Source organism: Monodelphis domestica, chromosome 3 (genome assembly GCF_027887165.1).
Source record: "Monodelphis domestica isolate mMonDom1 chromosome 3, mMonDom1.pri, whole genome shotgun sequence".
In the NCBI taxonomy this organism is placed as follows: Eukaryota; Metazoa; Chordata; class Mammalia; order Didelphimorphia; family Didelphidae; genus Monodelphis; species Monodelphis domestica.
This window is the reverse complement of record NC_077229.1, coordinates 64,577,615-64,588,061: the sequence shown is the minus strand read 5'-3', so window position 1 is coordinate 64,588,061 and position 10,447 is coordinate 64,577,615. Positions and strand designations below refer to the sequence as shown.

Here is a 10,447-nt window from a genome sequence, read left to right as displayed (position 1 = left end):
TACAGCATCAGAGAGCTCCTACTTGCAGGTTTTCAACCTCAAATTCACCATCCTCAACCTGTTCTACATAAAAGACATGGGTCAAAGGGGCTCCAGCAAATTCAACTCCATTGAGGATGGCCTGCAACACCTGGTGAGACTCTACCTCCACACCTCCTCTACCTCCTCTCTCCCAAGCTTTCTTCCTCAGCCCTGGGTATCCAGGCTTGCTATTTAGCCAGGTACTCAGCAGTTTCTTCCTTTCCTTTTGTTTCTAGATCAACTCCTTGTTTAGAAAAAACAGCTTTGGCTCTCACTATTTTGGATGCAGGCTGACTTTGTTAAGGTGAGAGTCATGGGAGCTGATGGTTCAAATAGCAAGGAGCAGCACATTCCAATCTGACTGGTGTCCAGGGTGGTTCTTCCTCTACTTCCCAGTTCTAATTCCTTCTTTCCCAAGCTGAGGTGGATAAAATACCCCAACCAACAAGCCATTAGAATTATTCTGGGCTCCTTCTAGCCTTTTGCAAGTGGAGAAAAACTCCTTTCCCCACAACTTTGCAAAGACAATGTTGCAACTGTTTTTGCTTTTTCTTTATAGTTCCACATACAAGGAATAACTTAGGAATCACCAAGTGGTGCTTAGTGAAGGACTGCTTAGAAAATATCAACATTATCTTTCTCTAGAATCAGGGAATGATAAATTGTAAGCTAGAAGGGACTTTCAAGGTTATCTGGACCACTTTCTTCATTTACAGATGAAAAATGAAGACCGAAGGAGACTTTTCTAGAGTCAAAGATACTGTCAGGTCCAGAATTTTAACACAGGCCCTTTGATTTTAAATCCAATGATCTTTCTACTTCTATAAAGAAATTACTGAAAATAACCAGATCCCATACACACTTGTAAACATAGATATGAATGAATTTACACAGCCCTGCCAATTCTATTGTGTCAGATAAAAGTGCTAGGCTTGCAATCAGGAAGACCAGACTTCAAATTCTCTCTCAATCTCAATGAACTGATACACAAAGTGAAATGAGCAGACCCAAGAGAACATTGTACACAGAAAGTAAACCATTGTGGAACAACTCAGTGTAATGGACTTTGCTACTAGTAGCAATGCAAGAATCCAAGACCCTCTTGAAGGACTTATGGGAAAGAATGCTAACCACATTTAGAGAAAGAACTATGGAAGTAGAAATGCAAAAGAAAAAAATTCAAAAGAAAAATATGGAATAGTGGGTATCAAGTGATAACCATTTGTACAACCAGTGGAATGACTTGTTGGCTCCAGAAGGGGGAATTGAAGAGGAGAAGGAAAGAAAATGAAGCATAGAGACATGGAAACATGGGAAAAATGGAAAAATATTTAAAAATAAAACTTAATCTAAAAAATTCTCTCTCAGATACTTTTACCAAACTGTGTGCTTCTCAGCAAGTCACTTCACTTCCTTTTGCCTCAATTTCTTCATCTTTAAAATGAGAAGGTTGGTTCTGTTGTCCTTTTCAACTCAAAATCTACAATTCTTTCCAAATCTTTTTTCCAAGTGGACCATTTCTCTCAAGAAATATTCTCTGAATAACTAAATTTCACTAACTAAACTATTTGAGTCAAACTCAAAAGGAAACAAAGTTCACTAAATTGTACATCAAGGTCCTTGTGCCCTGCATATTGACTCAGAAAACCACACATATTTATATAGTTAGTTCATCATCAATAGTTTAAAATTAGAGAGGAAGTATGAACTACATTTTAGTCTGGTTCAGGTGACTTGCAGGAAGGGCCATGTTTTTGATAACTCATGTCTAAATCATCAATTTCCAGATCTATGAAGAATAGGACAGCAACAGGAGTGGATGTCGATTGTGCTTACCATGAAGATTACTCCATCCCTGTCCTGGACAGAGAGAAGATTTACTGGGAGCTGAGTGAACAGACCCATGGAATAACAAGACTGGGTCCCTACATGATAGATAATGAAAGCCTCTATGTGGATGGTGAGTAGCTTGAATTGGAACATGCCCCTTTGTTTCTCTAGGTGGTTCCATTTCCAGAAAATTACCAGCCTACCCCAAATTCTTCTTTCCTTTTAGACAACCTTTGTCTTCATGGTTTTTTTTTCTATCCCTCCTGGGAACACTGGCTCTCAAAATGGTGAAAAATTATAAAGATATTGGGGTTTACTTCTAAAGATCAGAAATGGCTTGGTCATTCTTAGGCTTCTTAAACTAAATTTGCTCCATGAATCCCTTCCTCTTGAATAAGGAAGTGCCTTGAATGATGAAAATACCATTTTACCAACCCTATGGGTCCCAAAACATCTCTCCTTTCCTTCTTTCGACTTTTGCCCAGATAGAGCTACATTTCTACATTTATGTCTCTCCTTCCCTCTCTCTCTCTCTCTCTCTCTCTCTCTCTCTCTCTCTCTCTCTCTCTCTCTCTCTCTCTCTCTCTCTCTCTCTCTCTCTTTCTCTCTCTCTCTCCCTCCCTCCCCCTCTCTCTATACATACATACATATATATATATATATATATATATATATATTTCTGTGTCTCTCATTTCATATTTCTTTAGTTATAACAATCAGTTATACACATCCACCAGCAGTAAGTATTTGGCAACTTGATTGCACTATCTCCCTCTGCCCTGGCAGAGGAAATAGTTTATCTTTCTCCCAATATGATTCACTTAATTCTCTGGAAATTGACCTAAGGGATGGCTTGTGATTCCTCAGTGTTTTAACCATCAATTTCCATTGGAGTACTTAGTAACCTATCCCAACACCTTTGCATATAGTAATGGTTCCATAAATGCTCCTTCAATGGTAAGTAGCCCAGGCCTACAAATTAACTTCTTTTTCATTTGCTAATTTCAATTGGCTTGGCCATGTGTCCCCTATTCCCTCTCTGTTTTGAGAACCATATTTCTTCATTTTGATTACCTAGTTTCCAATGATGTTATGACCCAGATTTTTCCATGCTTCTTGGGAAGAATTTATCTTTTCCCTGAGATATAAGGAACCATCACATATCTGGAAATTAAGCAATCAAGGAGAGCTTTGTTGAGGTGGAAATTTATGTTCTTCCTGAAGTGCAGCAGACTCCTGATCTGGACCCTTTCCTCTTCCTACTGGCACCAGCCCTGATAGTTTTACTACCTGATTGCCTAACCCTAATGGCCCCAGATTTCCCTCCTCATATTTTTGTCTTTCCTCACATGATGCATCTCTTTCTCTCTCTACAGGTTACAATCATTTGTCCGTGGCCCCCACCAAAATGCGTGAGTGTTCAATACCTCAATTTCCCCATTCTCCTGAGGTGTTCAGAAGGTATGAGGAAGGAATTCAAGAAGTGGCCTTCTTAGCTTTGGGGAATTTGTGAGAAAGACTTCTGACACAGCAGGCAGCCTTTGAATGGATATTAAATGACCACTTGTCTAGCATATTAGAATGTCCTTTAACTACATGTGTTTTGAGCATCCTTACAGTTCTGATATTGTACAATTTGGTGATTCTTTGAAAAAAATATTCTAGTTAAGGAAATGGGACTCCAGATCTTTCTAGACACTCTTGCCTCAGAGCCATGGCCTTATGTTCCAATATTTCCACTTCCTTTACTAGAAATTGGATGGAGATGACAAGATGAACTGTCTAAATTACTCAACAAACATTTGTTAAGCTCCAACTATGTTTCAACTATTGTACTAGGAGATGGGGGTGTAGAGTCAAAATGAAAGGAAGCAATCCTTTCTCTAAAAGCATTCACATTTTATTGTGAGGGATGACATCTATATGAGCATTGATGGGTGTGTATGATACACACACTTATGTAGCCCAAATTCAAAAGTCAATTCAAGGTTGATGGGAGAGTGTTAGCAGTTGGTAATAATCAGAAAGGAATCCCTTGCAAGGTGGTCTTGAAGGAAGAAAGAGAGATTCTATTGAAGAGGTAAGGAGCAGTGCATTCTAGGCATGAGTTGGGGTCAATGAAAAAGAATGGAGATGAGAAATATAGTACCCTATGTTAGGAACAAAGAGAGTCTAGTTTGGCCAGACCATAGGGTGTGGGAAGGAGAATAGGGCATCATGAGGCAGAAGGTGGTAGTTTAGGGTCAAGTTGCTAAGGGTGCAAAAATGATTCTGGAGTCAGCAAATCTGGGATCAAATCCTGCCTCTGGCATTTACGACCACTGTGGCCTTAGGCAAGTCATGAGAACTCTCTAGGTCTCCATTTCCTCTTCTATAACATGAGGGTGTTGGACTTGATAGACTTTGAGAGCCCATCTTGCTCCAGAATGTCTTCTATTTGATTCTAGAGGTGATAGAGAACCACTGGAGCTAACTGAATAAGTGCATGACATGGCTAGATCTTTACTTAAGGGAGCATGATAGAGAGCAAGGATACTGGCAAGTCACAAGCTCACCTCAGTGCTATGGAACAGAGGAGGAGGATAAGGAGGAGGATTCACAGGTTGGAACTATTTCTGTCAGTCATAGACCAGGCACCTCAACTCCTTTTCTTATGCCAACCTTCCTCACAGGAGCTTGGGCATCCAGCAAAGGCACTGGATCCCATGGATTAAATCATTTGGTGAACTAGTGCATATTGAATTCCTCTCCTATAGGGCCCTGAGTTTGTACAGAGCATCCACAACTGCTCTGAGTTCTCTGCTTTTAGGTACTAGAAATTTCTGCCCATCTTGAAACATTTTCCTTTTTTTCCGGTTTTAGCACCAGACCCAGCAGTAGCACCTGGTTGTCCCCTGTGGGCCACAGAGCCTGGAGGCTCCCAAGGTAAGGAAGAGAGGTTGATTCTGTGTTCTGGCAGTGGTGTCAAACTAGATACAGATTCCTGTCGATTGCATATTGGCTAAAAAACTACAGATTAGCATTACCTATGTTAACGACTCTAATACCTTTATCTTGTTAAATATTTCCCAATTGTATTTTATTCTTATTCTGCCACACAGAGGACTTTGTGGGCCTCAATGTGGGCTATGAATGTGGCACCTCTGGGGGCCTAGTCCCAAATGGAAAGTGGGCAAAATATATGCTGTTTAAAAGAAGAATGGGCCCCAGGCCTTTCAGAGGTGATGTCTTTCTAAGAAACAGGCACTTTCCAAACAAGGAAAGGGCAGAGCTGAGGTTGCATATCATCTAGAAGCCCTAAGTCATAAAGACCAGAGATTTAAGTTTAAAAAAATTAGTTCTACCATTGAAGGATGTTCTCTGTGGGAATTTGGAATAAATCCCTCTGTTCCTATTTGAACAAAAAGGAAACTATAGCTGATCTAGGTAGGAATTCCCTGCCCTGATGGGTTTTTGCCACAAGGATCCTTCATCCCCAGGTCCCTGTAGTGTAAGGGGCGGGGGAGCACAGGACTGATCCTGCCCCCTTTGACTTAGGATTTCCAAATCATGTTCACCACCAAGGCAAAGGAGTCTGGTGAGGAACCTCATGGTCATATGATGTGAAGGAGCTAGTGTTGTCTAACTTATAGAAAAGACGAAAGGAAGACATGATAACTGCTTCCAAGCTTTTGTAGGAGTGTCACATGGAACAGAGATGAAGCTTCTTATTAGGTCCTAGAAAAAGGAATTTAAATTGGAAATATGTAAATTATGGCTTGAGATTAGGAAAAACATCCTAACAGTAAGTGCTGTCCCAAAGTGGAATAGGCTGCCTCGAGGAGTAGTGGCTGCTCCTTCATTGAGGACCATAAAGCATTGGTGAATGTTCATTTGTTGAGATCATTGTGGAGGGGTTTGTTTTCCTCAGATAGAGAACAGACAAGATGGCCTCTGACATTCCTTTCAATTGTAATAACATCCAAGCCAAGAGATATCTTGTCTCCCTGTCTCATAGCTAGTTTCCCATCTTGTAACATTCATATAGTTATCCGGTTAATTATCCTTCTTTACAACTGTTTTTCCAATAACCTTCTTCTGTGCTAACCACGTCCCCTTCAGTCACATCCCCTCCAGCTCCATCCCCAGCACCAATAGCTTTCTCAAGCACAACAGGCTCAAAGACACTGGATCTCTGGGTTATATCCTGGAAATCGTGCCATGCTTTACTCTGGGATTAGAGCTCAAGAGACATAGAGCAAGGGGAAAATTGGAAGACTGGGCAAGGCTGCTTTATGGGATGCATCAGCAGGTCTAGGATGTGAGATGTTCATTCTAGGGTTGGAGTAGGTGGAGAGGGAATGGAATGCTGAAAGAACAATCAAATACAGGGTGTTAGTGGGTGTGCTGACTGGATATCCAGGATTGAAGTATTGGTATTCCTCTCCCTTTCTGGCCACAGCTGCTAGCTTAAGCTTCCAGTCTTTTACCACCATTCCCGAGGTGCTGTACACAGAAGATATTTCTGGATCTGACAAGTTCAACTCCACCAACAGAATCCTGCAGCGGTGAGTCTGCCCAATCCCTGCCTCATACATCATTGGGATCCCCTTACCCTTGGATTCTCAGGAAATTCATTCCTTTTTTGAGGTGTAGATTAGGACAAATTTTCCAAGATAAATATTCAATTGGGGATCGTGGTTTAATAAGCTCTCATTTATAGACATAATGGAAGAAATTCACAATATTGCAGGCAAGTCAAGTGCCTTTCCCAAAGCCTTTGCTAGGCTACTCAGTTTCCCTGTCTTTGTATCTGGGGTTCCTGTCACTTTTCTCACTGTTTCTGTGTCACCATCAACATGTTCTTTTCCAGACCTATGAAGAATGACTCAGAAACTGGAGTGAGCAACCTGTGCACACATAGGAGAAACCTAGAAACTCTGATGGGGACCAAGAAAAGGTTGACTTGGAGCTGAGCAACAAGAAAAAGCACATCACTAAGCTGGGCTTCTCCTCCCTTGAAAAGGGACAGTCTACTCAATGCTGAGCAGCACAACAGAATCCCTAGCCTTTTCCTCTATCCCCATGCTATTTTCACCTCCTCCTGATAAATTTCCATTTTGATTCTGAACTTATTAATCTGTCAAAGAATCATTATTTCTCAATAACATTTTATTACATCATCCATGGAAAATAAACCCTGCCCCTATCTACTTACCAGGGATTTCTTTCATTGGGATTTTCTGGGTTATTGTATCTTGGGTGGAGAAACAGAGACATCTCAGTTTCCTGTTCTATTCAATGCTTTTACTTCTATTTTTGAAAAACCCTCATCTTTTGTTTCTGTTTTTCATCTTAAACTTGAATCTAAGTATCACCTCCAAGGAAAAGAGCAGTAAGTGTGGGAGGAGACTAGTCATTTGGGGTGTGTCTGAGGCCAGAACTGAACCTAAGATTTTCCATCTCAAGACCTGGCTCTCTATCCACTGAGTCCCTTAGCTGCCCTCATTCTATGTTTTTAAAAAATAATTTGCAATTTCTGGTTTCAGAGTCAAGATAGCAGAGTAGAAGCAGAGAAGCTCAAAGCTACTATGAGAAGAAGGGAGGATAACGGTGGGGATTGGGAATGCTTAAACTTTCCTCTCATCATAAGTGGCTCAGAGAGGGAATAACAACCATATTCACCAGGGTAAAAAATCATATCTTAATGTATAAAAAATAGGAAGGGACTATAACAAGAGAAGAGGGATGGTAAATAGGAGGGAGGGGGGAAATAAAGGGGAGATAAAAAGCAAAGACACTGCTGAGGTTAGAAGGAAAGCAAAAAAGAACAGGATCAAAAGGGGAAAACAAGATGGAAGGGATTATATACAGTTGGTGATGATAACTGTGAATGTGAATGGAATGAATTTACCCATAAAATGGAAGTGGATTGTAGAGTGGATTAAAAACTAGAATCCTATTATATGTTGTTTACAGGAAACACATTTGAGGAAGGGTGACCCATATAGATTAAAGTGAGGGACTGGAGCAGAATTCATTGTACATCTAAAGTAAAAAAAAGCAGGAGTAGCAATCATGATTTTAGACAAAGCTAAAAGAAAAATAGTTGTGACAAAAAAGATAAGGAAGAAAATCTCTTGTTAACATCTTGTTAAAACATCTTGTTAAAAGATACTATAAACAATGAAGTAATATCAGTACTAAACACATATGTACTGATTGGTATAGCTTCTAAATTTAACAAGGAGAAATTAAATGAACTTCAGGAAGAAATAGACTGTAAACTAAACTAGAGGAGGGCCTTGGCTTCCCCCTTTAGGATCTAATCAAGCCAAAATTTAAATAAGAAACAATTAAAGAAAGTGAATGAAATCTTAGAAAAGTTAGAAGTAATACATTTCTGGAGAGAATTGAATGAAAATAGAAAAGAATATACCTTTCCAGCAATAAATGGCTCCTACACAAAAAGTGATCATGTATTAGGGCAGAAAAACTTCATAACCAAATGAAGAAAAGCTGAAATAACAAATGTATCCTCTTCAGAGCATAATGCAAAAAAATATTAATAATCAAAAAACTCCATGTAAAGGTAAATCAAAAATTGATTTGGGACTAAATAAACTAATGCTAAAAATAAAGGATGGGTCAAAGAACAAATTATAGAAGCAATCATTTTATTCATGAGAATGACAATGAGGAGTCAACATCAAAATTGCTGGGATACTGCTAACGCAGTATTTGGGGGAAAGTTTATATTTCTAAATACTTTTAACATCAATAAAATAGAGAAAATGCCAATCAATGCATTGGGTGTACAAATAAAAATTACTGTGTGGAAAGAAAAGAACGAATTTATTCTTCTTTGGGTAGATGTCTATTCTAGACCCATTAGGGAATGAAAGCCTGTTTAGGATTTCAGAATAAGGCCTCAAGTACTTATTTTGGCTCAGACCCAGTAAGTTGGGAAGCCTCATCTCAAGGAAGAAAACCATTAGGATATCCTATTTCCTTTTCTCCTCTGACTTTTAGGAGCCAGAGACATCCCTCATAAGGACATGACTATCCTTTCATAGCCTCACCCCTCTCCCCCACTCCCCTGTGCAAGCTCATAATGAAGCTCATGATGAAGCACATGCTGTGCAAGTTGTTTGTTTTTTTTTTTTTTCTGACTGATTAGACCTTCATGCTTAGATTGTAAGTTCAGCCCCCATAACATGGGATATTGGTCAGAGGAGGGTGGGGATTTTGTATTAGGAATCTATAAAATATTGTATCTGCTCTCAAGCATTGGGAATTGACATTAGGGAGGGGTCCCCTTCCTCATGAGGAAGAATAAAGACTGCATCTTCTACTATCTACTCTGACTCCAGGTTTGTAATTATAATTTTGGTGAGTGGTCATTTTATTTCATCCTACACACTAGAGGCAAAATTAAAACCTTATTTAAGACTAAATTGGAATTCCTAAAATTTAAATGAAAAATTAATAAAATTATAAGTAAGAAACATTGAACAAATAAATAAGAGTAGAAGGTTGATGAAAAAACAAAATAGTGTTGGTTAATTTGATTAAGAAAGAATAACAAATAATCAGTACAAATCAGTAACAAATAATCATAACAATTCAATCAAAATTGAAAGGGTGAGCTCACCACCAATGAGGAAGAAATTAAAGCAATCAGGAGGCATAGAGGCAGTGAAAGTGCAGACCTCTGAAAACCCTTCCTGACCAATTAAAAACCAAATGTTCCTAGGGGACTGAAAACCAAATCTAACAATAGGACAGAGCTAAGGAACCCTCCTGCTGGAATCACATTAAAAGGTATGCCCCCCCCCCAAAAGCCTGAATTTGAGAACACTTGGGTTTAAGGGGAAGGAAGAAGGAAAGTCCCAGGACCACTCCCCCACCTACAGTACTGACCCTCCAGCAGTGGCTGGAATCTCTGGGCAGGCAAGTGTGCTAGTCTAGAAGGGGGTACCTTGCAGGCAAAGCTCTGCCAGGCTCAGGGCTTTGAACATAATCAGCAGGGAGGAATCCAGGAAAGAACCTCAAAGAAGGCAGCCCAATCATAGCTGAGACAGTCCATATTGCCCCCCCTTCCCAAGGTTTTTCCCTCAGGGCACATCCAGCTCTGCAAATTCAACTGAGCTGGGTTTAATCTTATCAAGCCTTCAGAGGGCAGGTGAGCTCAAGCTCTAATACCCACTCCCCCACAGACTGCTCTGAATGCCTTGCTAAGATCTAAGGCTGAAGGTTGCCAGAAATGCCCAAACCCATAGATCCAGCACATAATGAGAGGAGCAAGACTAAGGGCAACTATAGGGGGAAAAGAAAGGGCAAACATGAGCAAACAACAGAAAAAGAAAAAAATTAATCAACACCTTCAATCCAGGCAATGAACAAAGAGCTAATATAACAGAGGAGAATCAAGGAACACTAAGCAAAAACACAGAAACTCCAGTGAATTGTACGCAGGCTTTGGAAGAACTCAAAATACAATTCAAAATGCAGTAGAGGATGAAGACAACTGGGAAAAGATTTTAAAAAGCAAGATAAGTCATCTGGAAACAGAAAATAGTGTCTTGAAACGCAAAATTAATCAGTGTGAAAATGA

The 10,447-nt window shown here is 39.8% G+C and overlaps 1 protein-coding gene across 3 annotated transcripts in view; it reads left to right on the top strand.

The window, feature by feature from the left end:
* The window catches only part of LOC100619755 (mucin-16-like), an 87,502-nt gene extending 79,583 nt beyond the window's left edge, over positions 1 to 7,919 (top strand). For 2 of the 3 annotated variants that reach the window (XM_056820588.1, XM_056820590.1), the window contains 7 exons: positions 6 to 133; positions 258 to 325; positions 1,809 to 1,981; positions 3,228 to 3,263; positions 4,714 to 4,776; positions 6,293 to 6,398; positions 6,704 to 7,919. In XM_056820588.1, coding sequence (XP_056676566.1) covers positions 6 to 133; positions 258 to 325; positions 1,809 to 1,981; positions 3,228 to 3,263; positions 4,714 to 4,776; positions 6,293 to 6,398; positions 6,704 to 6,806 — 677 coding nt within the window. In that variant the 3' untranslated portion in view covers positions 6,807 to 7,919. Of the gene's footprint in view, positions 1 to 5; positions 134 to 257; positions 326 to 1,808; positions 1,982 to 3,227; positions 3,264 to 4,713; positions 4,777 to 6,292; positions 6,399 to 6,703 lie in introns of those variants that run through there. The other variant, XM_056820591.1, reaches the window with a different exon arrangement.
* Positions 7,920 to 10,447: the final 2,528 nt, after the last annotated feature.